The 14,708-nt window shown below is 40.5% G+C and overlaps 2 protein-coding genes across 10 annotated transcripts; one reads left to right on the forward strand and one right to left on the reverse strand.

The window, feature by feature from the left end:
- The first annotated feature begins 613 nt into the window (after positions 1-613).
- On the forward strand, positions 614-10,286 carry LOC128259697 (glycoprotein 3-alpha-L-fucosyltransferase A). 9 transcript variants are annotated; one of them, XR_008268078.1, is made up of 6 exons: positions 614-883; positions 5,153-5,339; positions 5,923-6,639; positions 7,551-7,734; positions 8,412-8,998; positions 9,429-10,286. XR_008268078.1 is itself a non-coding variant. In XM_052992233.1 (6 exons), the coding sequence occupies exons 3-6, from the start codon at positions 5,254-5,256 to the stop codon at positions 8,934-8,936; spliced, it is 1,512 nt and encodes a 503-aa protein (XP_052848193.1). In that variant the 5' UTR covers positions 2,838-2,922; positions 3,153-3,286; positions 5,153-5,253; the 3' UTR covers positions 8,937-10,286. The 9 variants fall into 9 exon arrangements, 8 of the variants coding, with proteins under 8 accessions (XP_052848198.1, XP_052848196.1, XP_052848199.1 ...); XM_052992233.1 differs by lacking the exon at positions 614-883 and adding exons at positions 2,838-2,922; positions 3,153-3,286 and having other exon boundaries at positions 8,412-10,286; XM_052992238.1 differs by having other exon boundaries at positions 614-881; positions 8,412-10,286.
- Positions 10,287-10,394: 108 nt separating this feature from the next.
- Positions 10,395-14,453, reverse strand: LOC128259696 (probable DNA mismatch repair protein Msh6). The gene is made up of 5 exons (XM_052992231.1): positions 13,334-14,453; positions 12,944-13,273; positions 11,276-12,883; positions 10,734-11,219; positions 10,395-10,673 (listed from the first exon to the last, which is right to left on the reverse strand). The coding sequence occupies exons 1-5, from the start codon at positions 14,336-14,338 to the stop codon at positions 10,527-10,529; spliced, it is 3,576 nt and encodes a 1,191-aa protein (XP_052848191.1). The 5' UTR covers positions 14,339-14,453; the 3' UTR covers positions 10,395-10,526.
- Positions 14,454-14,708: the final 255 nt, after the last annotated feature.

Here is a 14,708-nt window from a genome sequence, read left to right on the forward strand (position 1 = left end):
GTACTTAGCTTAGTTTCAAACTTTTAATTGAAAGTTTAATACTGTAATTAAATTGTAATGGTATAAAATGAAAACTTTCTGGTTTACATATAAAAATTGATATAGTTATGTTCAGGCTATAAAAATATAAATCTTAATTTTAAGAATTTAAATAGGAATTAATTGAAACCTAATTCAAGGCATATAGTTTTTATAGCACACTTAGTGGAGACATGAACCACAACAAACTGCTGTCTCCCCTATCGGTGAAAAGGGGGTGGCAAAAAACCGCCCTGTGATAAGACAGCTGTGACTTTTGTTTGTTTGCCATTTCTCTCGTTCTTGCCGCTCTCTTCCTCTCTTACACTTGCGCATAAATGCCGGAAAAGAGGGTCCATAATAATTTTAAAAAGTATGCCTATTAAATTGCTTACAATAAAAGTACATCAAAAAACACAAATTATTTTGCTTAAATATGTAATTTAATCTAGTTTTATATTAAATTTTTAAATTCTCTTTTTCCGTTTTGGGTTCTCTCCCAGGCTCTCTCTGTCTTTCTCTCTCACTCCTTTGGGTGCCCAGCTGTCTGGTAAAAAGAACACATTTACATTTCCATTTCTCATTTGGGCGCAGTTGCAAAAGTTACGTGAATAGGCTAAGGACATCAGTTACTTTTATACCTCTCTTCGACTTTGTATGTGTGTGTGCGGAAAATAATTTAAATTACTTCGAAAAAATACAAATAATAACCAGAAACTAAGCCAAGTTTCAACTTAGTGTTTAAATATGACAAAGACTGCGAAAAGTGCACACACTAGCATATCAAGCAAAAAGAGAAGAAAAGTCTAAGGATCTAAGGATAACAAACAAAAAACAACAACAACAACAACGGCGCCTCAATTGTGTAAGTGCGCTTGTAAATGTTTAGTGACCAGTCGAGTAGAGGTCTAAAAGCACACTTAAACTTTTGACAAACGGGACTCAAAATGTATTGATTAAGACAAAAAAGAAAATCATAGACATGTATGAACACGTGAGTGAAAAAGACAGACATAACGGTATATTGGTAACGGGACAGACAGTGCGTGCGTAAAAGGGGATGGGAACGTAGAAGGGAAAGGGGGGGAGGGTGGGGGTGTACTAGAAATGAGAAACTCACTCATACATATATGGGGTAAAAATATAAACACTTTATTATTAGACGGGCCACAAATGAACAACTAACTAACAAGTTGCAAAGAAACAACCAACAGTTCTATTTAGGCAAGTCCTTCAAGTGGGAACCGAACCCTGAATATAACGAACAAAATAGTTTCGGGAATCGAAATATGGGATACCCTTTGAAACGTACCAAACCCGATTGACTAGACTTTTCTTAAAAATAGGCAATATTATTTGCGGACCTCTTTGGAAGGACTTAATTGACATTGAGCTTATAAAAGTTTGATATTTTTGAAAGGCAAAACATTTAACAAGTAACTATAAAAAGCGTTTTGCTGACTACATCAAAAAAAAAGTGTATAAAAAGATTTTCCGCTATATAGATTTTATATACATATAGTACACATATCAACAGTAAAAAGACATTTCAGCTATCTAGTAAAGGTTTGAATATCATCCTAGAAAGAGTATAAACTTGTAGCTCAAAAAGTCAAGTGCGGCAGCGTGAGGACAACAAAGAACTGACATTTTCCTCAGCAAAAGTCCGTGTGGGATATTCAAGAAAAACAATGCATGCAAGTGAGACAACCTCTACACCCAACACCCCCACAAGTTTTCCCTCTGAGTGTTTGAGTCCCTATATTGTACATATATAGGCATATTGACATACTAAAGGCGTAGATCAAGTGCCTTGACAAGAGGCCACAGGCACCTAACTAAATATAAACACATAAATTAAGGAAGCGAAAGCGACGAAAAACCGGTGCGTCATGGAAAATGCAGGGAAAGCATTTACGGTGGATACAATAGAAAATTGTGTAGCTTTTCGAGGGATTGGGTTATTTGAGGTTATAAACATCGGGACCTTTATTAGTAAAGTGTTAGGTCTGGGACAGCTTAAACGCATATATTTATTTAATTTATCAATTTATTTATGAAAAATAAAATAGCACCAACAATACTTAAAAGAATTTAATTTGTTTATTTAATTGTTTTTTATTTTATTTATTTATTTTTCTAAACTGAGGAAGAAAACACGAGTTAATTTAAAGATTGAAGAACTGTCTTATAGTTATAATATTTCTGTTTCAAAAACAGCTTGCCCTGCGGATAAGGGGCTCCCTTGTTTACTTTTGATAAATAACCTTTGAAGCGTCCAGAGGATTTGATACTTGTTGACTTACTTCTTGCAAAAAAAATTTAGAATTTGTGTAAATAATAAAAAATAAACATATACATATTAAAACCCATCTATCAAAAAAATGTATATCTTAATTTACAATTTTCTTGATTTTAGTTTTTAAGGTGTTCTTAATTTTACCCTCGGCTCACTTTTGATAATAATTAATTTTGGGCTTTTTTCTATGTATAAGCCTTTTTTATTTAAAAAAAAAGCTTATTATTTTCGTACAAAGTTTTAAAAAAAACGAAATCTTAACAATTAAACCGAAATTTAAACATATATAGTGATTTCTTGGGAATTGTAATCGCTATCAGCACGGGCTATGGAATGTGCAATGTTGAATCATGTCCAATATATTTGTAAATATGTTAGTATATGTACAGGGAATCCAACTGATAAGCAAACTTAACGTACTGAATGCTTGATTCTACTAATTAGCATGGTATATGTATTAAACATGGGGATAACCGGGAAAAATTGTTAGTTTTGCGGGACAATTTATTGGAGGAACACGCGGTACGGAAAGTAAATTCAATTCAATGTTGTAGCTCTGTCATAGATCTTAGAACCGTGTTGTAATCAACAGAGTGAATTGAATGGTGAATTAATAAGCTCGTAACATGTTCTACTTGGACTTCTGTAAAGGATAATAGGGAGTGCTTTAGCAAGGAATTTTCCAACCCCATCGGACCATTGATGTCTTTGCATGTGGTTTTGTTTGCTCACGCTACTTACCCGTCCCGTTGCCATTCCCATCCCTATATTCTTTCCATCGAAGTCCTACTTTTGCAACATGAATGAATGACTCTAACTACATTTTTCATGCAAGCCGAGGGATTCGCTCTGGTTATCCCCACTCCTTAATGCATTCTCCCCTCTCCTGCTGTTTGCTTGTCAAAAACGTCAAAAATACGATAGTGAAGACCCCAATGAAGAACAACGTGGCCTGCAGGCTACACTGAGGTAAAGATTTTGGATTTCATTTCTAAAAAAATATGATTTAACAATATTATTGGAAAACATTTTTTCTTTTTGTTCAAAATTTATTTTTATCCTTATTTTAAGTTGAATTAACTAAATTTATACAAATTTATACTAATTCAAAAAAACAAAACCTTAAACCTTAAGTTTTGTAAAGATATACTCGTGCCATATTTTAATTTGAATTATTATTGAAAAACTCTATAGAAACTAGAATTATTAGCAAAAGTATTTATGAAAGTTATTATTTACAATGATTTGTTAAAAAAATGTAAGTTTTTAGAAGTAGGTAAACATTTCTGAAGCCTGTGTAGATGTTTTTGCGAGTGTAGAACAGTTGCGAATTGGAGCGGGCAACTTGAGTGCGGTGCAGGCCCCAACCAAAACCCGCACCACACCACCTTATTTGCATGGCTACCAAAGTAGTGCGGAACCCCAGACCTCAGACCCTAAGTGATGGTGCAACCGCCGGCGGAATGATTCACACAGTTGCACTCCCACACAGAGACGCATGGAATAGTGCCATAAATGACATGTGATAGATGGATGGACACTTGGTGAGGGCTTTGGGGGATTAGCCAGGAATGTGCCCCAAATGAAGCTGCACACGCCTTCGCCGTCTCCTGTAATTACGTTGCCTCCGGAGCAGGTCCATAAAAGCCGTTGATAGTAGTCAGCTTTTGCCTGAAGAAGGAGGAATGGCCCAACCGCCGCTTCCTCAACCACTTCACTTGGTTCTCTGGCCCCCTTGTTCGTTTTATTACGTATACGCCGCGCTGGTCGATGTGGAACAGCTCTTGAGGCGAGACAAACATCTGCCTCAATATTTGGTCTGGGCAAATATGAATTGTCCGAGTTCCAATATTTTCATTGACTGAACGTAAGAGACTCTTGCCTCTCCCACATGTTGGTAATATATATATTTTGACAGACTTGAACCAATCATTTCATGCCCTGCCGCTCGAATCGGAACAAATGCCATCCGATTCTTTCGTTCAAGCATGACTAATGGGAGAAACCTAAAAAATTATGTCGATCATCATTATATCGGTCATATCTAAGTGCAAAGCGAAGCCAACTCACTAGAAATTGGTTTGTATTATCTTCTGAGATTCTTTTTTCAAACAAAAATTGTTTGACGTTTAGGAAATGGGAGCATCTGAAAGAAAGTCTTGTGTTCTTGTTTAAAAACCAATTTTTTTAAACTCAATTAAAGAAAAACATATTTTTAATATAAGTGAGTAATTGCTAAAATAAGTTGAAGGTATAATTATTTATTACAAAATTGTGATTTTCTTATCAGTCATTTGAAATTTTAACGTCATCCCCGAATAATTGATAGGAAAAAAAGTTTCAATGGAACGGAAGTGATTCGGAATCTTTGTGTAAATCACTTTATATATTTGGGTCTGGAAACAGAAATAAAATCATTTTGTAACTTTTAATAAAATAGTTAAACTATTAAAATTTTACCATTCTTACAAAATTTAAGTTTATGAAAATAAACAAATTCATTGTATCCAAAAGCAAAACATTTATTATTAAAACATGTAGAGAACGTTTTACATCATATAAATATTAGATTAGCCCAGCAGTCAGTAACGTACCGCCCCTAAATAGCTGAAACGAAACATTTTGAAATTCGACCGCAGTTCTCGCAGAGAGTCCAAGCGATCAACACGAATGGAGTAGAACTCGGAACCGAAATTCAGATTCAATTCAGCCCGAAAGAGTTAACACGGGTAATTAGTGATAAATTTTGGGGCCTTGGCAGAGATGGAGTACGAAAGAGAGTCGATTATTTGGATTTATAATTAACTATCACATCTGTTTATATATCTCGCACAGCACAAAAATGACAAACGCCAGCTGAAGAAGACGTAGTCGGTTCGTTGGCCCCCCAAAACCCGTAGTCTAGAGCCCCATCGCTGAGGAGTGGAGTGGTCAACATGCGGCGTCCGAAAATATCCCTCAAGAAGTACTTCTACTTCACACTGATCTGCGCCCTCCTCCTCATATTCGGTTTCAGTATCAAGTGAGTAAGATAACGTGTCGGTATAAATAAATAGTTCCGAACAAATATTGATCTTTGGGTTCTGAAGAGGTGGAGAAGAGAGAAGACTATTCCGCTTTTGGAAAATATATTCATACGTTACCGAAGTAGTACTTAATTTAAGTCAGTTAATTAGAGTCCCAATAGATGACAAATTTGTTGTATAAAAAAGTATTGCATTTGCTTACATACATAAGGTTAAAATAATAAGCTCAGGTTGCAAAAAATCCGCAAAGATTTGATATTAAAGGTAATTTTTTGTGTACAGAAACAGTTTCTAAAACTCCTAGTTAAGATAATTAATACATAAAATAATCAATAATTTCATAAATAATAATTTAATATAATAAGTATATTAATTGTAAATCATAATAATTAAACTGATATTGGAACTTGAATAAATTGTAGAAAATGGATAGATTAGTCTTAAGTTAGATTTCAACCAGTCTAAGCGACAGAAAGGCAGCAGCTTATAGCTAGAGATTTGTCATTATTATTCTATTTAAATTGTATATTATTTAATAAAAGATAAGATTCTAACACATTGTCTTTAAAAATCCCACAGAGAGCACGAGATATGGAAGACGCGGGCTCCCCGTTCGGCACAAATAACCACTCAGCAGCAGCACACCCAGCATCTGCATCAACTGCAGTCCATGGACGAGGAGCATCCACTGGCCACCAGTTCGACACCGGCGCCAGTCGCAGCCACTCTGCTTCCTGACGTGGCTGGCAATTTCGTCGAGGAGCCGGAGAAGGCGCTTCTGGAGGAGGAGGAGACCGAGGCGGATAGGCTGCAAGAGCCGCCGGCGGAAAAAGCCTGGTTCTTCAAGAACGGCGAGTACTATCCCAAGCCGGCCAGGACATACAGCAACCGCAAGGCCAGGAAGCGACATGCTCCTCGGTTGCTGCCCCATCAGGATCCCTTCTCCGATCGGATCGTCAACCAGCTGATGTACGTGCCGCACAACTACGAAGAGATCAAGGCCAGCGGCAAACTGAAGACCATCCTACTCTACAACGGCCTCGGTCCGTGGAACGTCAAGAAGGGCCGCGAAGTCTTCCTAAAAGCAAAGTGTCCCGTGGACACCTGCGAACTGACTGCCAATCGCGATCTGGCCAGCTCGGCCGACATGGTCCTCTACAAGGATCACTACATCCCCACGGGCATTCGGCGGCCCAGCAACTCCAAGCAGGTCACCATGCTCTACTATCTGGAGTGCCCGTACCACACGCAGAATGTCAAGGTGCCCGATGCCATCAACTGGACAGCCACCTACAGGTGGGTCACCATTTTAATGCACTCAAGTTTGTTGGTGTGACATAATCTTTTAACAATTTTGCTATTTAAATATTGGTGACAACCACCAGTGTGTTTTCCAATTGAAAAAGGTGGATTTAATTGTCATTATGTTATATGTTGTAGATCAAAAAGGATCATGCTAATGATGATTATTATGAAAAATAATGATTACTTAGAAGCTTGATTTCACAAAATTTAAATCATAAGTGTAAAGGTTATCGGAGCTTCATGATTGAAGATTAGTTTCTATACCCATGCAGAGGGTTTTATAATTTCAATCAACGCAGTGCAGTAGACATCAGGAGACATAAAGTATATATGTTCTTGATTAGCATCACTAAGAGATTCGATCTAGACATGTCCGTCCGTCTGTCCGTCCGTTTCTACGCAAACTAGTCTCTTAGTTTTAAATCTATCTGCATGCAACTTTTATAAAAGTTGTGTTTCTATTGCAGGTAGTACAGGTATAGTTTTTCAATATTTAACGATGGTTTATAATGTTGGAATTACGGTTAAATATAATCAAAATCGAACGACAATATAGCTCCCATTGGAACATATCGAAATATTATAAAAAATTAATGAAAAAAAATTGTAACTTCTCTAATTTAAAATTTTTTTTTGTAATTTTTGAAAAATGTGTAGTACGATTTAAGTTTTGTTTAAATCGGAAAACGGTATCATACAGCTGCCATAGAAACGATCCAATAATTGAGGGGAAAATCATCATAGCTTCAATGGGTTTTAATGGGTACTCATATAATTTGAAATTTATACGTTTTAAAGATGTTTAATTTTTGCAATCGCTGCACGGGCTCCTTCCTTCCTTTCTTGTTTTATATATAATATAAATCTTTGATAGAGATGTTTAAAGACAAACTTTTTTCCAGGAGGGACAGTACTATTGTTGCGCCCTATGAAAAATGGCAGTACTTCGACACAAAAGTGCAGCAGCAGGAGCAGGACATAAACTACTCCGTCAACAAAACCAAGAAGGTGGCTTGGTTTGTGTCCAACTGTGGGGCGAGGAATGGCCGGCTGCAGTACGCCCATGAACTGCAAAAGCACATCGAGGTAAGGATTATCCGTCATATAATATAATTCTAGTCACATTTGTTAGTAGCAGGACAGATAGGGTAAAAATGAATATTTTTTTTAAATTTATGAGATATTAAATATTTTAATCTATCCAAATTGTTAAATGATTTCAACTAAATTGATTTAGTTTTTACTTGACTAAACCATGTAAAAAAGGAATGTGAATCTATACACAAAATGATCAATCATATTTACTTAAAGTGATATATATACAAACATAATTTACTACGTAATTTATTTAAAAAAAATGGAAAAGTAAAAATAAATATCTGACTATTAAGTTTAATATTGTATATTTAATATTAGAGTGAATATGAAATCATAATATTAAATCGATGCATATTGAGTAACATAATTTAATATTAAAAATTTAAATTAATGTGGAAAATATTACATTTAAAATAGCTCATACTTGATTTAAATGCATTTTATTTAATTTAAATATGGTTTAAATGTAAACTAAATTTTAAGCTATTTAAATCCGAAAATAGTCAAAAGAAAACTTAGCACAATTTTGTAATATTTTCATATTTAAAATAACTAATGGGTCTAAGTCAAAGGGAAAATATTATTTGCATTTTAATTGATAAAATTAATATAATGGTAATTTGTATAAACTCAATTAAATAATCTGCAACAACTGTTCCCATCAGGTTGACATCTACGGGGCATGCGGCAACTTCAAGTGTTCACGGAGCACGGCCGACAAGTGTTTCGAGATCCTCGACAACGATTACAAGTTCTACCTGGCGTTCGAGAACTCCAACTGCAAGGACTACATCACGGAGAAGTTCTTTGTGAACGCACTGAACCGCAGGGTGCTGCCCATTGTGATGGGTGCCCGTCCGGAGGACTACGAGGTGAGTGCGCCGCGACGATCCTACATCCACGTGGACGAGTTCGCCTCGCCCAAGGAGTTGGCCGAGTATCTGCGCATCCTGGACCGCGACGACGAGCTGTACAACTCGTACTTCAAGTGGAAGGGCACCGGGGAGTTTATCAACACGTACTACTGGTGTCGCGTGTGTGCCACCCTGCACAACGAGGAGCAGCTGAGGAAGCCACGCTGGTACACGGACCTCAACGACTGGTGGCGGGGACCCGGAGTCTGCACCACGAGATCCTGGCGAAACTTTAAGGCGCGCAAGGACATCATCAGCGACTCCAGCGACGACTGAGTCCAGGTGCTCGAGGCGATCCAGATCGTTGCGTTGAGCAGAAGTCAGCATCAGGCATTTTAGTGAGTCATTCGCTTCTGAAACGTTGTTTTGTAGGTATCACCATCGCCATCTCTAATTTCACTATCACTATCACTATCCATAGGATGGGTTTATTTTGCTTCGAGAAAAAAAAATAGGTGCAATAGGCAGTCTTTATCCCTTTCCAAAAACTAGTTTTAAAACTTAAAATACGTAGAGAGAAGAGCAAAGAGTAATGGCCAAATATTTATTATCAAAACCTGTAATATTAGTTTTAGTTCTTCCTCTATTATCTGTAATAATTATTTTTAGCCCCCAAGGCTAACGAATTTTTACTTAGTAACTTTAATTTTATTCCATGATTGCTGTTCGCAACTAGAATGTTCTCAAAACAAACGACCCATCCTTCGCTATCCATGTGTAAAGATTCGCTTCGTTTTTGCCGGAGTTTTACGTAAATGTTTTTTGTAGCTAGTAAGTAAGCAAACGAAAGCTCGGAGCTGGCGACGTCCGGGGGAATCAAATCAAACCGAGAAGGCACGAGGTGAGGAGCGTTCAAACACTACCCCATAGACTAAAGATCCCCGTGCTGATCGTTGTAACATATACAATACCAGATGCATAAGAGAACCTAAACCTAGAAACCTAGCCTAGTTATTTATGGATATACAAATGATATGTATACATAGTTCGATAATTTATATAGTTGTTTAAACAAAAAGCAAGTCCAAAATAGACCATAACACGATAGAGAGAGGCAAGCAAGTTACAGTAGTTTGACATTATATGGCTTAACTGCAATGAGAAGAGGCGTCAGCAAAATAGCTTAGTTCTTTTGTAAGTGTTTTTTGTAAGCAATCAGCAGCTGATGGATCATCCTGAAATATGTTGCCTGTTATTAGAGCACATTTTCATTTCACAATTCGATTTTCAGTTTTATATCTTATCTAGCCTGGCTTTTGGTTGAAATGTTAGCTGTATAGAGCTACTTGAAAAGGTTTCCCAGCCTGTTGACTAACTAACTTACTCTAAAACCGATTCGCACAAGCTAATATATATATCTGATCTAATACAAATACAATCTGCATTCCTATTTTTCACAAGATATCATAGGGCGTATTATTTCAATTCGAACAGCGCATATGTGTGTTTTACAATTTTTAGCAATATTTGTATTTATTGTGTAACATTTAATTTATAAGTATCGAATAATATCATCTGTGTGTGTATTTTGATTGTGAACTTGTTTAAATTATAATTTTTACTGTGATACAAAAAATAATAATTATAATAAACAAGAATTAAACAGTGGCAACTTATGGCAAACAATTGAAAGTATTTTTTTAAGCTTCACTTGGAGTTGTGTTTATTGGGAATGGCACGTTTAACAATTCAAAGAACTTATGATAAATACAAAAAAATCAAACATTTTCAAATGAAACATGCTTACAAAGCAACGTATACCTTAAGGGACAGAAGAGCTGCCTTATGACGAACTAAACTACATACATTTGGAGTTTGCTCGTCCCCACAATTATCTGAAAAGCCTCAAAAACGGAAATCATAACCTTAAACATGGCACATTTTTAGCTGCCTGAGTAAATCTTTTAGTGCATTTAATTTCTCCTTCTTGGAATCTTCTTTGCCTGCGGTGGCGGCTACGATCTTCGCCGTAATCTTGCGCTGCAGAGCAATGGCCTCGACTTTCTTCGAAAGCTGCAAATAAAACACAATTCATTGAGCTACTTTTCAGCATGAAAGACATTAAACACCCACCTCGTAGGCCCGCTTGATAATTGCTTGCGGCATTCCAGCTAGTTTGGCAGCATTGAAACCATACGATTTCGGACAAGCACCCGCTGTGTATTTATATAGGAACGTAACCGTTTCTTGCGTGGGATCCTCGTTGTCCTCATTCTCCACCATGCAAGCCATGTGACCCAGGGTAATCCTCTTGTCGTTGTGGAAGAAGTCAATCAGATTGTGGTAGTGCGTGGAGAACAAGGTGCGACACTTGAGATTGGCCAGGAAGTTGACCACAGAGGCGGCAATCGCTGTGCCATCGTAGGTGGCCGTTCCCCTGCCCAGTTCGTCGAGCAGCACAAGAGAATGGCATGTGGCGTGCTTGAGAATGAGCGAGGTTTCGTTCAGCTCCACGAGGAAGGTACTGTGCCCGGCAAGAATATCATCTTGGGCACCCAGACGCGTGAAGATTCTGTCCACCAATGAGAGGCGGCAGCTAGCAGCGGGAATGTGAGCACCCTACAAAAGGATTCAAGTATTAATCGAATATTGAACAGTAATCAAACTATACTAACAATTTGCGCCATGATCACCAGCAGTCCCAGTTCCCTCATCAGCGTGCTCTTGCCGCCCATATTGGGACCTGTGAGCAGGGATAGCGGAGCCTCTGACTTGGTGCCCAGTTCCAGGCCGTTGGGGATGTAGGTGGAGGCGTTGACACATGGATGGTAGCCCTCTTCCAGCTCGATGAATGGCTGATCCACTCCAGAGACCAGCTCTGGCACACAGATGACCATCTGGTGAGTCGCATACTCCGCCAGGGAGCCCAGGACATCCAGGTTGGCCACACAGTCGATGCATTGCTTCCACTGGTCATAGTGATTGGAGAACTTTTCGAAGAGGCGACGCGCCAAATCCTTAAGCACCATGTTCCTTGTGTCTTCTGCCTGCTGCATATCCTTAAGCAGAGCTCGGGTCTCAGCGGTGGTGTAGCGACGTGAGGGCTTCTTGCCCTTGGTTTGTCCCTCCAGGGAATAGGACTTATTGGCCTTGCCAGCATGACTTTCAGGAACGTCCAACTGGTAACGCTTCTTGTCGCTCCCAAAGTAGGTAACGCGGCAACCAAAGTGTCGCTCCTGCTCCACCAGATAGGTCTTGAGGCGTTTCTCGATCTCGTTTATGGATTCCATTGCCGCATCATACTCTGCATCCATTCCTGGCTGAGGAGCAATGACACCCGTTTTGGCCGCTGCATCATGATCGAAAGCAGTGTCAAAGTATTTCAGCACCTTGGTAAGATCAGGAAATGATCCTCCAGATTCTGGCAATTGGGTAATCCTCTTCAGCAAAGCTGATTCACACTGAAGCAACATCAGAGGCAGTTTGGTAAGGGCGTTAAATCCCTTAAGAACGGCCATGAATCCGAGTAGCTTCTGCTTGTTGTATATCTTCTCCTCGAAGAGAATGGCCCGCGAATCTGGATGGTCCATCAGCTTAATTTGCTTGTTGCCAAACAGATGAATCTGTGCCAAATTTCGCTCGAAATCAGGCATGGGTGCTAGCAAAGCACGCATTTCCTGCAGTTCGCTGGGCATTCGGATCAGTTCACCAATGGCTTCCTGTCGCTCCTTGATGACGGCCACATCGCAGCTCGGAGCACACAGCCAGTGGTGCAGCAGTCGCTTTCCAAACTTGGTGCAACAGTGATCCAACGAGGAGAGCAAAGTGTGATCCTCGCCAATAATCCTCAGATTCGACAGGGTAGTGGCATCCAGTACCATGTGGGAACGTCTTAAAGTGGAGACCGCCGACGGTTTCGCTTCCGCTAGCTGATCGGGTGGCACATAAAGTTGATATCGTGCCATGGGCAGCACCTTGGGCTCCAGCTTGCATTTGTGGATGAAGAAGATGCACTGGCCAAGCGCTTTTAGTGCAAGCTTGTAATCATCGCTGGGTGTGAGTCCCAAATGATCCGAGTCCGACTGCATGGTGCGCAATACCAATGGCCAGTTGTCATCGGCACCATTTCCTGCATAGTAGCGTTCCGCCAGCAGTTTTAGCGTCTTTTCCGCATTGCAAGCCTGCGATCCATTACTGGGCGTCTGCTCCTTAAGGATTCCACCCAGTACAGTGCGCACAATTTGCTGGGAACGCTGGCTCAAAGCGGATTTCTCGTTTATGAGCTAGGTGACGTAAAGAGATTAGTAGTTCACCAAGTAATGAACACATTACAAACAATTTACCAGCACGGGCATATGATGTGAAAGCAGGGTGAGCAGTCGGGAGCAGTTCTTGTCGTCCTCAAATTCGCCCACATGGAAATCGCCAATGGAGGTGTCTATGAAACACACGCCAAACCGACTCCAAGTGCCCTCGTCCTGCTCGACCAACGCCAGCATATAGTTGGGCTGGTGATTCGGTCCGATCTTGCACTGTGAGCCGAAGACCTGGGTGCCTCGATTTGTGATCTGGCAGATCTCACGGGCCACCACTTTATCGAACTTGGTGGCCTTGATCTGCTTGCAACGCTCGGTCATCATGTCGGGTGTTTCCGTTTGCTCCACGCGAGCCACCTGTAGGATAGTAGGACATGAGATTTACGGCGCAAAAGAACCTTCTTCCATTAAACTCACCTTATAGCCCCTGTCCACGAGGATGGTGGACATTTTGTCGAAGGATATCTCCGGGAATCCCGAGTGAGCAAACTCGCCGCGCATGTAAGTAAAGCCCAGCTCATTGACGCCCACGTCCGCATCCATGTGATACAGTTCGTAGAACTTGCCCACCTTAAAGAACAAAACGCAATCGTAGCTGGTCGATTTAAGGACCCACCACTGGCGAACTCCTGGCGACAAGCCATTGAGAAACTTATCCGGCACGTGCAGGGTGCTCTTGTCGTATTCCGGATGATCTGGTCGCCGTCCCGCCTTGTCCTTGATCTTGTCGGGCTGCAGGAACTCCAGCTTCTGGTGCGGCCACACCACAGGCTCGTCCAGAGTCGAGGTGGTGGTCACTATATCATCATAGGACGCGTCCTTTTTGGCATTGCTCTGCAGATGCTTTAGTTTCTCCTGGAAAGTGGAACCCTCGGCCAGCTGGGTGGAGGTCTCCAACTTGACCTTCTTGCTTGAGGGCTCATTGTTGTTGTTATTAACGTCCTTAGACTTCTTGCGGGATTTCTTGGGCGTAGGACTATCCGCGGACATGTCGTTCTCGCTTGACTCCACCTCGTCCTCTCCACTGCTGACGCTGTCGTCGCTGGCTTCATGGGCATCTGGTTCGTATTCCGACGCGCAGTCGGAGAAGTCGTCCTCCGACTTGGTCTCCTCCATTTCCGGTTCGCTGTCCGCTTCCGGCTGAACGATGCGCTTCCGCTTGCGTTGGCCGTTTCCGGCCGCTTCATCGTCGGAGCCGCCGGAAATGGGCAACTTCCTCTTGGCCGCCGGCTTGGAATCCTTTGGTTTTGGTTGCTCCACATTTGGCTGCTGATTCTTGACATTCTCCTTTTCTGTGGTGTCTGTTTCTGTTTTTACGCTAGGTGTCAATTTTTTCTTGTCGACAGCCGGCGATTTCGCGAAATAGTTGAACAACGTGTTCGTCGGCGTTCCGCCCACACTTGTGTTCAACTTTTTGGACATGGTTCTGCTTCCGAAATGATTGCCAAAATGTGCAAAAACTAGGATAAAGACGCTAAGATCAAGCGCCAAAATGTGGGAGTGCTGCCAGATCCTGGAGCACCAGACAGATGAGCGAAGCTGTGTTGCCAGACTGCCCATGGAGAACAGGTAATTTTCCAAGGCACAGCGGTGTTCATCAGAAGAGTACCACTAGTGTTGTTGAACTAAAAAAATGTTTTTAAGGTATGCTAAAAGCCAGTGCATGCAGGCGGTGTTTCTGAAACAGCGACCACATTCAGTAACAGCGCCTTTTTCTTTTATACGAAGAATATGTGCTGCATTGAGACGAAAACAATTCGTTATTATTATAAGGATGATTATCTGTGGAAAA

Source organism: Drosophila gunungcola, assembly GCF_025200985.1.
Source record: "Drosophila gunungcola strain Sukarami chromosome 3L unlocalized genomic scaffold, Dgunungcola_SK_2 000009F, whole genome shotgun sequence".
Classification (NCBI taxonomy): domain Eukaryota; kingdom Metazoa; phylum Arthropoda; class Insecta; order Diptera; family Drosophilidae; genus Drosophila; species Drosophila gunungcola.

Excerpts from the sequence above, each read along its gene's own strand:
- LOC128259697 (XM_052992238.1), top strand. The coding sequence starts at position 5,254 with ATGCGGCGTCCGAAAATATCCCTCAAGAAGTACTTCTACTTCACACTG. Across the intron at positions 5,340-5,922 it reads ATATTCGGTTTCAGTATCAA|AGAGCACGAGATATGGAAGA; the intron begins GTGAGTAAGATA and ends AAAATCCCACAG. Across the intron at positions 7,735-8,411 it reads AACTGCAAAAGCACATCGAG|GTTGACATCTACGGGGCATG; the intron begins GTAAGGATTATC and ends TGTTCCCATCAG.
- LOC128259696 (XM_052992231.1), bottom strand. The coding sequence starts at position 14,338 with ATGTCCAAAAAGTTGAACACAAGTGTGGGCGGAACGCCGACGAACACG. Across the intron at positions 12,884-12,943 it reads CACATCATATGCCCGTGCTG|CTCATAAACGAGAAATCCGC; the intron begins GTAAATTGTTTG and ends TACGTCACCTAG. Across the intron at positions 11,220-11,275 it reads TGGTGATCATGGCGCAAATT|GGTGCTCACATTCCCGCTGC; the intron begins GTTAGTATAGTT and ends ATCCTTTTGTAG.